The 19,718-nt window shown below is 42.3% G+C and overlaps 1 protein-coding gene across 4 annotated transcripts in view; it reads left to right on the plus strand.

Moving 5' to 3' along the window:
• Positions 1-19,718, plus strand: part of triob (trio Rho guanine nucleotide exchange factor b) — an 88,362-nt gene that overhangs the window by 3,908 nt on the left and 64,736 nt on the right. For 2 of the 4 annotated variants that reach the window (XM_040166442.2, XM_040166444.2), the window contains exon 2: positions 6,117-6,170. In XM_040166442.2, the coding sequence (XP_040022376.2) occupies positions 6,117-6,170 (54 nt within the window). Of the gene's footprint in view, positions 1-6,116; positions 6,171-16,366; positions 16,539-17,674; positions 17,818-19,718 lie in introns of those variants that run through there. The other 2 variants (XM_078094089.1, XM_040166443.2) reach the window with 2 other exon arrangements.

Genomic DNA, 19,718 nt, shown 5'->3' on the forward strand with positions numbered 1-19,718 from the left:
ATGGAGCCATGTTGGCAAAACCAAAAATAACATTTGCGCGCAACTTATTTTTTCTCTACAAGGTATTCATTCATAGACGGTCTCTTAAGTGGTGTGTAATGCATTTACTGTCCCTTTGCAACTGCATTATTTTACAGAGCTGCACTGTGGAACTCAATTAAGGAATAAAAGCATCAAGATGTACAGTATGATAGAATGAGATTAGATAACTGTGTCAACAACGTGCTTAAGGCCCGCATCCTCTGTCATTGCTACGGTGGTCACAAGACGGTGGTCATCAGTCGCGGAGTGTTGGATTTAGGGTTTTGTTGCAAAAAGCTGCTGTTTATGTAATCTGTGAAACCAGAAGCTTCACACAGTAGCTTCTAGTCTACTCATTACTTATGCAGACAAGCTTTCAACTATATGTGTATACGTGTCTTTGCAGTCTGCAGATCTAAATAATAGATTTTTATAGCAGAGGAATAATTGATAGGCAGGAGCAAAAGTGATAACAACTCCTTTGAAATACCCGGCTTTTTTTTAACTGTGCTTTTTAAAAAAATTGAATCTGAAGAATGAGCAAACCTCAATTTAGATCAGATCTAATCCAAGCAATAGCAAACAACCAAGTAACCACCAACAAGCTGTGTCATTCGCTTGTTGTGCATCTTGCATTGAGGGATACAATTACCAATGCCAGTGTAAGTATTTACAAGGCAGTGAGGCATTTCCCTCTGCACCCAAAGTGAACCCACTGCCCTGTGCAGGTCTCTAATGAGGGCCAAATCCCAGAGCAGTGACTCTTCATTTTCTCCTAGTCATAGTCAATGGAAGCAGAAATCTTCTATAATCTCCTAGATGAGAAAGTGGACTTTGATGGGCCATGCAGTGGGTATGGTGGAGTGCATAATGTACAGTGAGCGGTGCCTTTAGAGAGGGAGGGGGGGTGGAATGGGAAGGCAAAGACAAATGAAGGGAAGGTAAAAGGTAAAGAGAAAAGAGGTAAAGTAAATTGAGAGAGCTTCATAAAGGGGGGACATGACATACTTAGAGGGACAAACAAGCCTTCACTCATCAAATTATAGAGCTGAGGCCTGGGTGGAGCACACCCTACAAAATGTAGGCTACTCCGCTCTCCTTGAGGCTGAAACCTCTCGGCTGCATCCAGCGGCACGGCCTAATTGGCAGTTGGTCAGATTTAAAGACCGTGAGCTTAGGTTGGCATTGCCTGCAACGCTAAATCGTCTGAGCCCGCATGAACATTTGGCAATGTCTCTTAAAAAAAACAAATCCACAAAAATAAACTGAAAAACATCTAGCATTCATGACAGAGTACAAAATATATTACACTTACAATACAAAGTATTAACCCTTTTATCGTGCATTGTTAACAGAGCTAAACTGAAATTGCCACAAGCATCAGTCTGTTAAGTTATTTTGGCACCTTGGTAAAACCTTCAGATTCTATTGGTCAGTATTTCAGTTCACAAGCAGCAATGTAAGCACATTCCTCTGTGATCAGCACTGTAATGTACACTCAACTACAGCAGTATGCCTCAATTTAAATAAATAAAACAATTATATTGCTAGCATGTGTGAAGAGTTGCTCTAAATCAGATGGTTTTAAAACTCTTCAAATCCAACAAACATAACGAGATTTCAATGACAATCATTGGGTCTTTTCTGCAGGAGTGCTTTTGTAGCCAAGTTGTTACAGCCGGTGATTCCGCGTAACTGCGATATCTTGATTTGAACTTCTGCCGTGGGACCGAACTGCCTTTTCTACACTGTCATCTGTCATCAAGAACAAAAAAACCCAATAGAAAACGAGCATGCTTGCTGTCAAATACCTGGGGCACAAAACTAATCGAAAATAACTGTTGCATACTTGTAGCGTTGACCAATGGCGCTGTGAAGCAATGCCAGTCAGCCACACAAACCACATTAGATAGATCACTTACAAAACAAAGCATTTTGGTTCTTAAAATCAATAAATACAAATGGTCACATCCTGGCTAATTTACTAACATTTAGCAGTACACCAAATATACGGCCAGTGTGCCGTACCTGAGGCAGGAGAGGCAATTCTCTCCTCCTCTCCTCTCCCTTGTAATAAGATCTACTGTATATTCCCAATAAATTCCAGATGTTCTGACGGTTGTTACATCCCATTCCTCTTTTTTGCTATTGGAGAGTTGTACGGAGAAGACAATCACGAAGGTAGCACGACGAGGCTGTTAGCGATTTTACAGCCAGAGCTTGCTGATCGATCTCATCAGAGACTCTCAACCTTTTCGAGAGAGTCGTAATACACTTTACGGGCATGTAAACCCCCTCCATCCCAACATATTATTGATTGGTGTAAAATGTCATGTACATATATGTCAGGGGTCACTTTGAACGCAGAGACACCGGCCAGGGATTTCTTTTTTTTAAACACAGAGAAAATGTGCAGATATTGCAGTCGGTTTGAACTGAAGCTGCACAATTTAGCCTGTCATGCATAAATGTCAAGATATACCTGAGCTTTATTTTACTTCATGCAGCAGAGATAGAGGCTGCTGTTGAATACCTCAGTAAAAATAAGTAGAGCTCTCCCTCTTATTAGATCCAAGCTACTTTTTCTGCTTTTTGCTAAATCTACACAAGATCTAATTCGAAGTGACGAACATATACTTTAACTAAAATGCCTGGAACCAACCAAAGTATAAAAATGGTTTTAGCTGATGAAGATATTTTTTCCGGCCCCCGGTGGCTTGGACCCGTTCATAACACTTGATACACGTGGCATATATCTGCTTGTAGCCTTAAGTCGATAATCAGCGATTCCAATTGGTTGGTAATGACTTTGTAACATGGGAAATGTAGTCAATGGGACGGACTCATTACTTTACACACAAGACACACACACACATGCACAGAAGTATAAATCACTACATCCCACCCTTGTCGCCCTGGGCTCTGGAAGCAAGGAAGAGGGGGATGGAGGAATGGGCGACTGATGGAGGCGGAGGCGGATTGCGCGTCATAAAAATAGGATGTGGGCTGGTCCCCGTGTCTCCTGCAAATCCCCCATCTGATAAGAGAGAAACCTCTTGTCAGTCAACTGCAGACTTCCTCTCGTTCTATCCTTTTTCATCCGCTGCATCGCCTCCTCCGCTCCTCTCCCACACAGTCTTCTACCATTACCTCATACCTCGCCCCTGCTCGGGGCTGTCACATATTCAGATAATGACCCTGTTTTCTAATATCTGGTCCGTCTCTCTCCTCAGCAGTAAATAAGACATCAAAACAAATGTTATTACATTTTTTAATGAAAATACATCAAAACCAGATTAACAAAGACATATGCTTAAAGAAAGAAAAAAGACATACATTGCCTCCCTAAAAGGAGCGTGTCATCATTATTTAAAAAAAAGCCTTTTTCTCAGTGTTTGGATAATAAGTTTAAACATCACGTAAACAAAATTCCTCCACACTCCAGTTTTGTCTTTCCTCACCCTCTCTGCTCTCTCTTTACGCCCCTTCGGCAGATGTTTCAATCATCCCGGTCTTTCAAAGTTCCTTCTTTATCTCCTCTCTCTTTCCCTACAGCTTAAACCGAGAAAGCATCTGGAACTGGTATCTGAAGTTGAAAGCCTCCCACAAAGCTCTGGGCCGCCTTTGAACACCAAGCACGGGACTCATGAGGCCCCCCTCGAGTTCTGAGACGGTCACTTTTCACCCCAGCGTCAGAATCTGTCACTTTTTCATTCATGTAGTAGGTTAGTGAGTGAGCCGGTTTCTCTCCTTGGAGAGGAAGACAATTAATGGGTCACTGGACTGGATTCTCATTTGTGCATTCATTACATCCTTTCCTGATTTGAGCTTCAGGTTTTTTGCTCTTACAAAGCTTTATGAGTTTCAATTCTCTAACGCTAGCACACCTGCACATGTTGGACTCTGCACTAATGACATGTTTTACGTTTTTAGCAAGACAAGGCTATATGAAAAAAAAAAATGGTATGGAGCGGAACATGGACTTTGGTGAAATCAAAGCGCAGCCCGCAGTGCGTTTCCATACATGTGTGAGCTTGTGTGCTGCCTGGAACTGCTTGTCTTCTGTCACCAGCTGTGCTCAGTCAGTCCAACAGGAACTGTGTAGTGTCTCTTTCTCTCTCTCTCACACACACACACACACACACACACGAACACCGCAACATTCCCTCTTGCTTTGAAGACAGCAGCAGGCTCTGATCCCTGTCGCGTAAACAGTGCCAACCCAGTGCTCCTCTGGCTTAAGAGGGCTAAACTGCCGCTTGGCCTATCTGGCTTTAGATAAAATAGGTTGAGGATCAAACCTACCATCATCCCGTCCTACGATATGGACAACATTGGTACAATTTTTTTGAATAAATACTGCCAGATAGTATTTGTTTGGTTTGGTTTAACAACCACACATAGAGGTCTGGCAAGAACTAGTAGTTAAATATTTGCACATCAAAGAAAATGAAATGAATTACTGTAAAATGAACAGACAAAGAAGTGCACAATTTCCACTCACTTCAAAGAAATGCGGCCCTGCTTATTTCCTCCCAGGTTTGAACATCCTTCCAAATCCTTCTCCCTAATTGGGCCTCCCACTGTTTTCCAGCTTGTATTCAAACTCAACCACCAACTGTCAGTTATTTATCAGTTGTTAGAAACTGTCAGCCTCACATGACTGATGGAGTTCAGCTTAGAATAGTATTGGAAAAACGAAGTGATTGTTTCCAGTCAAACTTTCTCACAACTTGACCCCGATCCCGTCACTTGACTTTGACTCCAGGGCTCAGCCCGTTTGATAGAAGATTACTGGATTATCTCTCCAGACAACATGTAGTCGCCGCTGTAAAGATGGTTAAATGCCATAAATGATGCTTCTTCGGGCAGCTGGACATTCACGCCTCCTCACTACCACACACTCCATCCGTACTACCCGGCGTAAAACGAAACATCCGGCGTGCTCTGTAATCCTCGTTAGGCAGCAACATAAGCCCTAACATAAGGTTGTTCTTCTTCAGAAAGGTAGCCAGGAGAAGTCAGAGCGAAGATGAGCTATAAGCTGCTCCTGCTCCTCATCCCTGTTATCTCGTGCCATTCTCCTGTCCCACCGATGAGTGACCCAGACAGTGCTGCCAGATGCACCGTGCACCGCGGTCCAAATATAGACGTCAGAGCTTCTTTTTAGTCAATAAATAATTACGATTCACTTTCAGGGTTAATGTCACTGGCACAGATACCACATCAGTTTTCTATTTCAGTTTACAAAAAAGAAAGTAATCTTGGCTTATTCATTTATGTACACATTTATATAAAAAAATAGGTTTGAGTTTCGAATGTTGTGGATCAGTAGACGGTCCACAATGAGTCAGAAGTTATTTATTCATTAATTCTGAAATTGATCGTAGTCGCCAAAAGCGACGTCATTGGTTTCTGCGCTGCCGCTCATGCCGGACCCCGTTTGGCCTCTTCAGTGTGACGAGTTTACACACCCGCGCATCGGACACCCCGCTCTGCTTTTTCACACGAGTGGTTGAATTTTCTTAACATCTCATCTCTGTGAAGTTGATTCCTCCGCAGGCATTAGAGCTACAGGTATCTGCTGCACTCGGTATCTTTAAATGATTATTTGGCTTATCAGCTGGTGTGCTGAGAGTCACGCATCAGCCTGTATGAGCATATCGGACGGTGCGCGCTTGTGGAATTGTGGGAACGTGAGGTAAAGAAGAGCTGTCTTGAACTAGAGATTTTGAATGTTCAGTAGTCTTCACCAGGTCACGTTCAGCTGCAGCGTGCACTATATGTGCAATGTATTTAGGTGTACATTTATTTATTCAGTGTGTGTGTGTACGTGTGCGTGTTTGCATCTACATCCGTGTGCATCACGTCTAATGGTCTTAATCTCAGGGAGGGACTATCCATTTACTCAGATCAAAGAGCGGCTCCACAATCGCTCGCTCTCTCATTTGTACTCTGTGATGTCAAAGCCTCTGACACTAAAACACGTTGAAGGTTGCTGCACTGCTCCAGTAGGGTTTAGGAAAGCCCTTTTACTCTTTATTTGCTTCATTTAACTACCATCCTCTAATTATGATCCATTTGTCTCTTTTTAGATTGCTCTCTTCCAAAATGTGAATCCAAACTGGATGGCCCGGCTCAAGCTTCAGGTAGGTCTCATTGTCACTCAGTCACAAGGATCAGTCAGGGATCCCCTACCAGCCTACCAGAGCACCATCCTGTTATCTCACATGCTAAACCACCCTATCTGTCTCTTGTAGGTCAGTGAAGGGAGAAATGGTTGCATGTGTTCTGTGCAAAGTTGAAACCCAGGATAGACCCGTGGCTTTATGTTTGAGAGCTGCTGTTGCAGGGAAAGCCAGGCTGATCTTTGGAATCCTGTCCAGTTCACTGTGGCTGAGACAGTGTTGCTCATATCCTGAAAGTGGTGGTGTTAGTAAGAGGGGAGACTGAGCTGAAACTCCACATGCCATGCCTACTTTAAGCAAAGTGGTGTTCGATCAAAGCTCTACTGCGTTGATTCCCATAAGACACAAGCTCCTCTGTGACATCACCTGGCAACCATGACCGTGCAGGTCCACATCCCTAATACCTCCAGGACCTACATACTAAAAATACACTCTCTCCAGGGTGAGTTGTTTTGGGGTATAAACGTGAAGTAGCCTTATGCACAAATGAATGTGGGGCCATAGATAAGTCACTTTAATTTCCCCTTGAACAAAATGCATTGTACATTTTTGGAGCTTTTGAACAGAGTCCCATTTGAATTGAAAGGTTTGGTGTAAATCGAAACATTACGGAGAAAAGATACTTGTAGATGTGGTTGGAGTATCAGACTGAAGCAGCAGTATCAGGGATGGACGGGACATGTATTCATTTGTGTGTTTTCTCAACAGGCATCAGTAGATTGTGCTTTATTTGGATCACATGTGTATCACACAGTTTTGACCTGATGTTTTCCAATCGCGTCATTCAGGGATGAACATTTTACAAGTTAGATTTCAATTGACAGCATGGCCTATTATTCCCACTTGCCAGAAATTGAAATCCTGTGTCCCGGCCTATTGCCCAAAAACCCCAGGAAGTTTTTTCCTGAGTCTGACTCACAAAAGATGTAAGCTGCGGTAATGCCGTTGCATGTTTTTTTGGAATTGGGCAGAAACTCTAAGCTGCTCTCAGTGAATCAGAGCAATCGGTTTGCACAAACCATTCATGCCGGATTTCTAACCCAGTCGTCTTTTTCATTGTTGAATTTAAATTACTATACTATTAACTTGCTGTTGAATTAAGTGCTGATTTAACAAATTACCCGGTGTTCCGGTGAACTGTTTTGTGAAGCTGCAGGTGAGAGCCCGACAGAAACCTTGTGTGAATGAAGTACACGTGTGGTTTCACTGTGTGTGTGTGTGTCTGTGTTAGTAGATGAGTGCGCCACCCTTCATCCAGGCTGACTAAACATTCAACAATATACACAGATTATTCAGCTTTTTCGAGTGGCAATGTATTCCCTCCCTTTTGCTTGTTTGCATCCTCCCAATCATCCGTGACAATTTTATCTAGAGTGTATTTAGACTTAGACACATATTGTTGTACATTTTGGTCTTGCCACCATGAGATGTGCTCACTTTATATGGCTTGTTGCTTTCTTTCAAGGAGTTTGCCGTAACCGTAACAACATATTTCCTATTTATTCATCTAGAATTCGCTTCATATGCCAACATGTTTTGATAAACATCTGTCTTTTCAGGGCATAGAATTATTTCGTTCAAAACTCTCTGAACTGAAAACGATGTATGGAGCGTAACTGCTGTATGTGGGTTGATGAGATAGCAAATTGAAACATGGTCATCAACTAAAATCTGTCTAACCAATGACGTAGCCTAGCCTCATCATTGTTTCTATGGTTACCTGCCGCCTAATACAGGCTGAGCGATGGCTCGGACTCCTCAGTTAAAATCAGATCTTTTGCCAACACAAAGCTGCAGTGGGCAGTACCAGATAACTTGCCTGGAATAAAGACAATTGATTTTTGTTGATGGGCCAGTAATGATACTAGAATCGGATATTATTACATTACATTACATCACAGGTCATTTAGCAGACGCTTTTATCCAAAGCAACTTACATTACACTATAAACCAATGGCTTTTTCACATTTTGCCCGGGGAGCAAGTAGGGGTTAGGTGTCTTGCTCAGGGACACTTCGACTTGAGACATGTGGCAGCCGGAACTCAAACCACCAACCTTGCGGTTCCCAGCACACCCGCTGTACCCCGTGCGCCACGACGACCCATTGTGTCCAACGCTGACAGCGGTTACGGGGAAAAAAGGCTAATTTGTCTTTGAATAACATTATTTTAATGAATATCAATTTTGCTCATTTATATCTATGAACGTTGTTGTGTTGTGTTGTTGATCAAGTATGATCCCAATCATAAACATTTCAATCATTGCACGTGTCTGATGGAGGGAAAATGAAAATCCTGTAATATGGATGAGTTTTTGAGAAGATAATTTCCCACAAAAGTGTCCCAAAAACACTGTTGCCTGCATAAGGATTTACTGGCTAAGCGTGCTTAGAGTAAATAGTTGGACTATTCCCCAAATATGCTCTTATTCCCAATCCAAGATAATCTGCGACAGTAGCCAACTGGCCGTTCAGTCTGATCTGTTGCTGCACTGATAATGTTTAGCGTGCATAGTGTTGGGACTTTAATGAGAATGGTTTGCAGTCCTTGTAGCTGACATATGGTCAATGAATATTTCACGAGGACATACAAGGAAAGGTAAAAAGAGAGAGAGCGAGAGAGAGGAAGCCCTCGCCTCTTCATATGGTTCTGTTAAATTCAATTCAACTGTGAACTCTTTGCTCCCCATACTGAGCTAACTGTGTGGTTACTATTGAATTCATCTTTGAATGCTAACCATGTGCAAGCAGGGACACACACACACACACACACACGCACACTTCCAAGCAGTGGAGGAAGTGGTTTTCTCTGCAGTTTACTGTACATTTTTTTCTCCCATTCTCCCCTGCAGAGGCCATGGTGGAGAAGACTAGATTCTTGTGTGTGTTTGTTTGTGTGGATGTGGGCGTGTGTGCATTTGAGTGAATTGCATTTACTCCGTCTCTCTCTTTCCATCTTTTCTCTATTGTTTCAGATCTTAGTTTTTCTCACTCAGTTAGTGTCTCGCACGAAACATATATTACAATAATATTACATACCTGAGGATTATGGATATAATGCAGGAAAGGAATGCAGCCTGATGTTCCATGTCCATGTGTATATGATATAATCATAAAAGCACATCATTAGACATGGTGCTGTCCCCCAAGTTGCATGCGAGCACACAGAGCACTGACCATGATTTGCATGGAGGTAGGTATAACATAAAAGCTCTGTCCATCGTGATTGTGTCTCTGTCTACAAAGCGGTGTGTTATCAAAGTTTACGCCTAATAGTTCCATGGGAAAAGTGAGACTTTGTATAGTAGTCTGAGGTTGGCTTATAACAGTCGAAGTCCCGGTATGGTTTGCATGGCAGGCAAATCTTAATCATGTATTTACTACAAAGAGTCCTCTGTGATGAACAATTACACAACAAACTCTCAATATTATCTTGTTTTAATGTTTGCTTTCTTTTCATTTATGTATGTGTTTGGAAAGTTATTTGTAGTAATTGAAACACAAAATCTTTCATAACAGCTGCAATCTTGGAGATATCTCGCTCTCCCTCCCACAAACAGACACACACACACAAAGGAGATGTTCTGAAAAGGGAAGTGAGCCATTTAGACTCCTTGTTGTGCCTTACAGGCCTCTCTACCGAGAGTATGTGTCAGGTTTGCCTGCACCTTTGTGCGTCTGTTTGTGCAGCTCAGTCAGATGTGCAGTGGATTTGTGTACCTGCTTGTGTAGGTTTGTTTGTGTGTGTCCCTGCAAATGTCCTTAATTGGATGATGCTTTGAAACACTGGCTGTGTTGGTTTCAGAAAAAGCACAGCCAGCATCCCCCTGTCAGAGGATATCAAAACAATAATGATATCTGTTAGTAACAGTTCCTGTGGTGGCAAATGACCAAAAGATCAAATCCTAAATCCTAAACGCTGTGTCAGTTCATTTATCTGGCACCTTTTAATTAAATGTATTAATTTACTTTAAAAGTTGCACATTAATGAATTGTGTTACTAAAGTTCTGTATTACTAATGATAAGGATTGGATCTGCTTTTATTGGATGTATTAACTACTCACAATTAATGTAATTAAACTGTATCCTACAATTTTCTGATTGATATTATAGTGATTAAAATATATGAAATAAGTGGTTTTACAATTTTAAAAAGCTTCGACTCAAAGCCCCAAATCCTTCAATACATTTTAAAATAATTTTGTATCCCTTCAATACGAAATGTAAACAAAATCCTCCAGTCAAGGAAATATTTTCCAAACATCATCTTTATACCACATTGCAAAATAAATAATAACTGAAACATGAACTGAGACAAGTGCTTTGGCAGACAGAGTAATTCACACTTCCACAGCAGCAACCAAGCCCCCACACTCTTAATCAGGGATCATCAGTAATTTCCCACATTTACATTCCTGAACCTGATGTTCATAGTAGTGGTACATATATAAGGCTTTTATGGATGTTATTCATTTAACAAGCAATTTAACGAGACTTATTTTAAACCCCCCCTCTTTCCACGTTTCACCCTCTCTCTCTCCAGCCTCTCTACCTCTCTTACCTCTTTCCTCTCCATCACTCCTATACTTTCTTTTTCCCACATCATCATCTTTGTCCTCTCTCGCTCTCTCTTTCTCTCTCTCTCTCTCTCTCTCTCTCTGACCCTTTTCCCGGAGAGCACCGATGGGACACGGGACAGCGAGGTTCCGCTCATGTCCAATCGACATCAACCCCTCCCCGCGTACACAGGCCAATTGCGGCTAGACGTGGGTGAAGAGGGAGTGGCTTGCGCATGATAAGGTGGAGGGCGGTGGTTGCTGGTGGCTCCTTGACTCGAGGGACATAAAGCATGCATGGCTGCTCCAGGGACCGGCTATTGTCAACCACAATGGATGCAGTCACTGCTTTTCGTCGGTGGGCTGCAGCAATGCTAGTTTATGCTAAAGATTTTTTTTAAGGTTAATTCCATTAATTGAATTGAAGATGAAATAGGGCGCAATGTTTTGGTCTGTGATAAAATTGTCATATCTATGCAAGCACATAGATTTGAGTAATTGTCATGCTAAAACACTATTGATTAATGTTTGAACCGTTGTAGTGTTACCATTTGACTTTTGCAGTACTCCAAAGACAGACTACAGATATTTATGCACATGGAGTGGAACAAAGACCATTTTTTTAACCATATTTTCTTAAGACTTGGATTGATTTACACCCTGTGGTTCCACGCTGCAGTGGACCATTGTGTATACTTGCAGCGTTGATGATGGAGAAGAATGTGCTGGGCAAAGGCTGTGATTGTTGAAACCTGCAAGCGTTTCTCTTGGCGGGGAGGTTCTGCCATCTCTCATCCCTTGGAAGCTCATATATGGCTGGAAACCCTCCTGTGCTGTCATGCCGCTTGCTTTATTGGTCAGTTTACTGGTTTGAGTGCAGAGGGAGCAGATAGAAGCTGACGACACGTCCATCCAGATCCCGCCTGCTGGACCTTGTAAGTATTAAATGTTAGCAAGACACGGCTGAATTATTTAACATCAAGACGCACACACATGCAAAAAATATGTTTTTTCCGCTGACAGCGATGGTCTCTCTTAAGCTCTGCTCTTAGAGCTTTTTTATGTTTTATGTTTACGCGTAGAGGGCTGAAACCACCAGAGTGGTGGAACAGAAGAGATATCATTAGCTTGGGTAGCATCATGCTGCCAGTGGTTCTCAGCATAAAAGACAAAAACATCTACATTTAACAACAGACATTTGTTGCTGGTTTCCTGAGCTAAGTGACGACGTCGACCTTTGTAATTGGGTTTAATTTAAAACAAGAGAACCCCATATGGGGCCTAAACAAGCCAGAACCAGGTCAGAACTAGTACCATAATATTGATATTATTGAATATTTTTTCAACAGTAACATGTATGTAAACTGATTGTTACACATTATATCACTTACAGGGGTTCCCTTTTACCCCTACAAACATAAATTACACAAATAGACAAAGTAGTTCCAGAGTTTTTACACTTTTTATCATGGGTGTGCCATTTTCGGAGTCCATGTCCAAAGTTAAGATGTTGATGTAACTGCACTTATTCTAAGCAGATGCAGTATTAATAAGTTAATAACGGTGAGCAATAATGAAATCATCTCCTCCCACTTCCCACACAAATGGAGGAAACTATATGAAAGTCAACCTTTGCTCCAAAATTCTAAATAAATTGATATAATGTCAGTAACTCTGGCTCCTCACTTTGCCATTTTTGTTCATTTCAATGTGTGTCCTCTTTGTGGTTTTCTGGCCTGAACAGAGTCTTAGTCTATCACACGTCATACCGTTTCTCCACTAACCCAGTGATGATGTCACAGATGCTGCAAAAAAGGTTTTTTATGTGTTAGCTTTTATATGTCCATAAACAAGTTTACTAATGAGAGTATTTGGTGACCCCTACTGTGCGAGACAAAGAGTGCAGGGAGTCAGTACTCTGTTCCTCTCGCTTGAAAACAATGTTGTTGCAAAGATTTGCTTTCTATTTAAAGAATGTCGGTTTCTAATTTATTTGTAATTCCCTTTCAAACATTATGTAGATAGAAATGTAAGGATAAAACGGCCATGTATGGTATCCCACCTATATGCAGTTGTGGTGGAGACCGATTTCACATGTGGTTCTTTGTTTGTCTGCTTGGAGGATAGGCCCCAAAGTCATACAAAGGCCTGTAATTAAATGGCTTGAGGAGAACATCCTAAATTGGGAGCCGAACCAGTCAGAAGCAATGTTTCTTCCTTTCTTTTGCTCTACTGCCGCTGTCCCCACTGCTCATTTTTCTCGCCTCCATCCGCTTTCCTGTTTCCCTTTGCTTTTCCTGTCCTCTTTGAGGATGGTTAGAATGTGAGACACTTGGGAGCCTGAATAGAATATGAAAATAACTCTGAGATTAGATTTGGAATGATTCAGCAGTCTAAATTAGCGTGAAATATTTCCCCTCTCTAAAAACACTGCGGTAAATCACAGCAGTGGCAAGTTGCAAACATACTCCCACGAGTATGCACAGCTTATTCACTTCTTTATGTTGTTGTTTTGGCAGTGAATTACATAATCGTTTGCACATAAAATTGAGTGTTTGACATTAGGCACCTCTCCAGTGCAAGTAAGGTTTCAGTGGCTTAATGATCAAAAGAGAGAGCAAACAACTTAACCGTTCTGCGACCACTTGCCACTCTTTTGTGTGTTTGTGCACTCGTGCCTGTGTGTATCCATGCATGTAAGTCGGATAGTCCATCTGAAAGTCCCGTGGTTCCATGTTTGCACAAGTCAGTTGTTCTCAGGGCCGTAATAACAGTGGTTAGCCGTGGGATCCAACAGTCGCCTCCTGGCTGGGAGACGGGCTGTGGAGTCGTAGCCTGAAGTTCCCCGTCTACTGTGTGTGTACTCAACAGGACATTGTCTTTGTTGAGGTCAAGTCTAGTGAGAATCTATTCACAGAGGAATGGGCTTAGTGAGACACAGGCAGAGAGGAGACGTGACGAGAGGGAGGAATAGGGATGGAAATTACTGGAGAAAAGTGTCAAGGAGAGAAAGAAGGGATGAAAACAAAGTAATACAGTGGAAGACATGAGCAGGGTGAGGGTGATCCAGGGGGGAGGACAACAAAGAGATAGATGGAGTTAGGGAGACGACCAGGGAGGAGCAGAAGGTGACAGGAGAGAAGAAAGTAATACATGTGCACACCAGGAGCAACAATACACACACACACGCACACACGCAGGCATAAGTAATAAAACGTGTAACTGTCCAGAGCTAAAAGGTTTGTGTGTGTGTGTGTGGTGTGTATGTAGGTGTGTGTGTGTGTGCGTGTGTGTGTGTGTGTGTGTGTGTGTGTGTGTGTGTAGGTGTGTGTAGGTGTGTGTGTGCGGGTGTGTGTGTGTAGGTGTGTGTGTGCGGGTGTGTGTGTGTAGGTGTGTGTGTGCGGGTGTGTGTGTTCTCCCTCTGGGAACTGGCTCTGGCTGCTGAGCTTGTAAACAGGAAACTATCGTGCTTTTGGCAAGCTGGAAGCCCTGCAGGTGCACACACACACACACACACACACACACACACACACAAACTATGAAGACAATTGGATTGTGCGTGTTATGATAGTTTGGGTCTTTTTGCTGGATTTGTAAGACAGAAATCACAAACTGTGATTTCCTGTTTATCATGCAACACTGTGTTAGAGGCAATTCATTTCAGATGCTCTTTATGAAAACAAAAAGGTAGCAATGATTTTTCCAGTTCTGTTTTTTTTTTATATTACATTATAAGTCATTTAGCTGACGCTTTTATCCAAAGCGACTTACATTACATTTTTGCCCAGGGAGCAATTAAGGGTTAGGTGTCTTGCTCAGGGACACTTCGACATGGTTCATGGGGGACTCGTTTTTTCTTACAACAGCTACTACAGTAACTGCTGGATTTTTGTAACATTTGTATTTTGTTTTCCATAGAAGTAGCTTGCACAGCCTTCTGTCTGCACTGTCCTTATCTCACTAAGTTAAATATTTCTAAGTGGATATTCCAGTGTCATAAACATAACACGTGTGGCGTCCCTGAGCTTTGTAGGAGTAAATAATCCTATTATCGGAGCTCAGCGTCCTCCCGTGCAGGAAGACATTTTTCTGTCGGTGCAGTAGCTTCTGGTTTGGTAAAAAATATCTGTTGCTCTGAGCTATGAGTGTGTGACTATTAGGTTTATTTGGTAAATGTAAATCATTGAATCCGTGGGGGGTTTCCCTCACCCACCTTTTATGAGAATAAACGCAGTTGATGTGACAAGATTATTTGTTCCATTCAGCAACTGTGAGTCGTAAAAAGATCACGGAATATTGTTGCTGCTTTCCACTTATTTCATGTGTTTGTTTTTATGTCACGCGTGCATCCTTCTCCTCTGTCTGCATTAACCTTCAAAGCGTCTCTTATGCTCAATATGCTCAATTGTTTTCAGCCAGAGATGGGGACATATCGCTCCCTGAGGTCTGAGATCATCAGTTCGAGTCCCTTCTGCTTTGGGCCATTACTGTCCAAAATGAATGAAGAACAGCTGACATGGTTTTGTCTTAAGCGCCGTCTCTCTTCTTGCTCGTTCCTCCGATGCTCTCTTTTCATCTAAGGCAGTTAGTAGCACGCTGGCCCACACAATCCTCTCTCTCTCTCTCTCTCTCTCTCCCTTCTGCACGCTGCCTGTCAAGTGTAATTCGGTGCTCTGTGGTTTATTGGCTTGGTTTTCTTGTGCGGCGGGACAATCGGAGCACGATGTGGACGGAGGAAGCTGATGAATAGTGTTCCCTGAGCCGTACAAAGCGTCCTCCTCTCTACTACATTGGTGTTTGATGCAAATCAGCTGACTGGCCAGTTTGTACTGTATGCCGTTGGGGGCTTACAAACAGGCACATGGACGCTCAGCAATGAAAAGGGGCTTTTATCCCTTTTTTTAGTTTGAATCCATCTCACTCTGCCACAGAAAAAGAGTAACGTTAGACAGTCAGACAGTGTGTGGAGGTCACAGAGACGGGCTTCTCCGAAGGTCACGATGTTTGGGTGAAAAGAACTTGAATTCATATTCTATCATATGTTAGTATAATTATATGTTAATATAATAGACAGCAAGTTCATAAAGTTCATCATGCCAGGGTCACAAGGGGATAAGGGGTCATGAGAGGGGCCAGAATTACTGACAAGTGGAGACTTTGAGATATGCTGAGGCTACATTTGAAGATGTTACTGTGACACAGAGGGAATAAATAAACAAACATGTCATCTTCATCTGCAAAGACCTGACCTACATTCATCGGTTTGTATATCCCTGTCACATATCCCCCCCCCCCCCCCCGCACCGCCCCAAACCATGCCTCTTTCTCAGAGGCGACAATCCCTCTCGGTTATTTATTCCAACACGATCATTCAGATATGTGACCTGGCCCGTTGTCATAAGCAAACAGCAGGTCAGACCTCACTTTCAACCACGAGCAACGAGAGCAGGTCGTCAACTCTCCCACACCCAGACGAGACATGAACGCCTGATCAGCCTGATGCAGACAGCTTTCATCATTTTCCTTGAATAATCATTTTCCAAAACCAGAGAACTTGTTTGACACTTTAGGGATATTAAGTTATCTACGAGTTGCAGCATATAACCACAGGATTCCATTTTTTTTTGTTGCCGATTTAGCACGTTTTGGATTCTTATCTGTTGGACGAACATGGCTCGTCTGACCATGTTCTTCCGTTTTCACTACACGGGCCTTTTCAAGGACAGGAAGGGTCGGCTGACTTTGGAACCACGTCAGACTGCTAACCAAGTTGGTAGGTCGTCCCAGAAAAGTGCTGAGGAAAGAATACCATACAAAATGTGAATACGGCCGCTAATGTTTTCACACTCTATTCGATTGGAGTTTGGTCAAAAATGCAAATAATGTAGTAATATTATAGTTGTCATTTTATGTCAACACTTTGATAACAATGCACTGCAGCTTAAGTGCTGATGCATGATGAAAAGAGTTTTAGATGCTGGATCAGGACTTTTTTGATCTTACTTTTTAGCTCTCTATCTTGTAAAGCCACTTTTAGAGCTTATCGGAGCTTTCCTCACAATTTGTAAAATAATGATAATCCCCCAGAAGAAGCTTAATTTCCCTCTCGGAGTAAACAGGGAATGTGCTCTTTGTTTTGTTTCCTCTTTCAAAGAAGTAGGATCCCAGTCAAGATTCTGTTTTATTAAAGTGAATATGCAGTAAGAGTATTTGAATAAAAGTGCTAAACAAGACAATTTAGTCTGAATGAAGTTATACAAAGATAAAGATGTTGAAAGATTGTTTTTGAAGTTAACGTTTCAAATCTACGAACTTCTCACATGATTATGCACGATTAAATGTATTACTAGTGTATGCCTGCTTTAAAAGTATTCTTTGATTCGGTTGTATTTTCATACAACCTCAAGAATACTGCGTCTGAAGACTTTTAATTCGGGACTTGAGCGATTCATGTATCAAATATATCAAAAGTCCCAGGCTGGAGTCCCTATCCCTGGTGTTCAGATGATAAGGTTATTTACATTAATGGTCCATAGTTTCTAGGTAATAGTCAGTGGGGGAGATTACAACACATCACCATTAAACCCTGTTTTACTCGCAGAGCACACAGCAACAACTGTGTGGTTTGGCTCTACTGTTTTCCCTGTGAGCGGCTAGGCGGGCACACAAGGGAGAAACTGTTTAATGCAAAGCAGCATTTGTTACTAAATCCTGTTTTAGGGAGGGGTTGGTGACATGGGGGTACACGGCAAAGAAAAGCCATTTGGCGAAGGCGAAGAGAAGCAGGGAGGGAATTTGGCTCTTTGCAGCTCAGTGGGCGGCAGGGTGTTGGCCAACACAGGGCACGGCAGTGGTTGGGTTGCTTCTTCGTCATACTGTACAACAATGGTACGGTTGGAAAAGCTGGAATTGGTAGTGTGACTACTGTACTGCTGTGGACCTGAGGGGAGTAGGCCCGGACTGACAGCGCTGGCTCTGCTTTATAATGGCAGTGCTGGATAACCATCGCTGGCAGTTCGCCCAGGCAGGGAAAACACTGATCAGACTCTCAGGTGGAGTATTCTCTATCATTGATATACAGTATTCTGTTGTTTTTATCCAGAGACCTGTTTACTTTGATTCACGTTATTCTATTTTGTGTCTGTGTATTGCTGGTTTTATGTTTGTCATTTTTTATGAAAAGAAATTGATTTCTGGGAAGCAAATGGGACAAAGAAGGCAACAACCCATTATTCGCTTTTTAGACGTTTCACCGCAATCCCTCATACAGTACATAAGGTGTCCTGTTTTTAGTTTGGTAAATGGGTCATCGTGCTCAGCTCGAGCTGTGCTACGGTCCATGGAAATAAAACTGATTTAGTTGCAATAAGTTATAAATAGAAGGGAAAGTTACTTGCGGGGGCATTCTGTTCAGCTTATGTATACTGAATGTTGAACACAACCCACTCGAACAGTTCCTAAGCCTGCACAGCTACTGACAGCTAGCCATAGTAAACCAGTTGAAAGAAGTCAACCGGCACCGCAAGCTCACACCTTAAACACAGGACAGAAGTGTTGGACAAGTAGATAACTGGGTTTGGCCCGAAGATATAACAGCCATCCCCGTAGTTCAAAATCATTGTTTTTCTCACTCTCGCTTGATCATTAAGACTTGTTTCTTGCAGGGGCAATGAATGCAATATGAATGCAGATATCTGAGCAGTAGCTCTGACGCGATCACGGAATATAGTGCTATTTATCATGAGGGACAGTACTGCAGAATGAGATCACAACAAGTCGAGCTGAGCGAGGACTCCTAACGCCTCCGGCATCGTTTCATTTTGAGTACGTATCCCAAAGACCTGGCTTAAAATATGAAGTAATGGATGTTAGTCTTTACGTTAGATCATGATGGTGCAATCAAATGAGCAATCCTTTCACTTGGGACAAGTGAACTTTTTTTTTATATCAAGAACAATGGAAAAGTCAGACCCACTACAAGCTTATCGAAGCTTTTATGTATGTGTTCTAGTTGAAACTGTAAAGGGGGAAATGAAAACTAGTCATCCAGTAGAAGACCACCACATTTTATTGCAGAATTTACCTCTATTAACAGACGGCATGAAGCAATGGCATGTGGCACAGAGGTGTTGCCAATAGAGAGGCCTAGAGGGACACCGAGAAGGTCAGAAGTCAATAGAGCCAACAGAAGGACGGCAGATTACAGAGACGGACAGGATGGTAGGATGTCACATGAGATGAGACACAAAGGAAAGAAGAGAAAAGAGGGGTTGGTGAGGTTGTTATTCAGGCTCACAGAGGAGTGGAAAGTATAGAGAAACAGCTGTAGCACTTGAATAAGAACATACATAATATTTACATTCTGTTTACATTCTTTCTTGTCTTCTATCTATAATACATATTCAGATAATGTTCGTTTCACTCTGTCTTCTCTAAGATTGTATTCTATTATGCTCAATTCTGAATTATTCATCACACATCAAATTTAACTGAAAAATAACTCCATATATTGCTGCTTAGATTAAACAAATTGCAGGAAGAGACATATAATAACCGTTCTTTAGTGGAGGGACGGCATCATTTTATCTGAAGGCGCCACGCTGCACACATAAGCACGGTGCTAGAGTTCTACCGCCACATCGGCCTTCTTTTTCCTACCTACCCCATTTGTTATGACTTATTCATACCCTTCTTTGCTGTGCTTAGAGGTTAGATCCAGGTCGAGGGGTTGTGGTAGGAGCAAAGTGTTATTTTTACTGTAAGCCACACTGTAACAACAATAGGAGAAACCTGATGAAAGTTGAGCTCACCACAGTCCCGAGGCCCCCTGCCTGCCCCCTGCTGAAGGTCACAGAACTGGAGTATAGAGGCTGCTAGAAGTGGCTTTCTATCTGAGGGGCGGGGGGGGGGGGGGGGGGGCATGTGAGTGAAAAATAGGGAAATAGATCAATGG

This window comes from Gasterosteus aculeatus, chromosome 20 (assembly GCF_964276395.1).
Source record: "Gasterosteus aculeatus chromosome 20, fGasAcu3.hap1.1, whole genome shotgun sequence".
Classification (NCBI taxonomy): Eukaryota; Metazoa; Chordata; class Actinopteri; order Perciformes; family Gasterosteidae; genus Gasterosteus; species Gasterosteus aculeatus.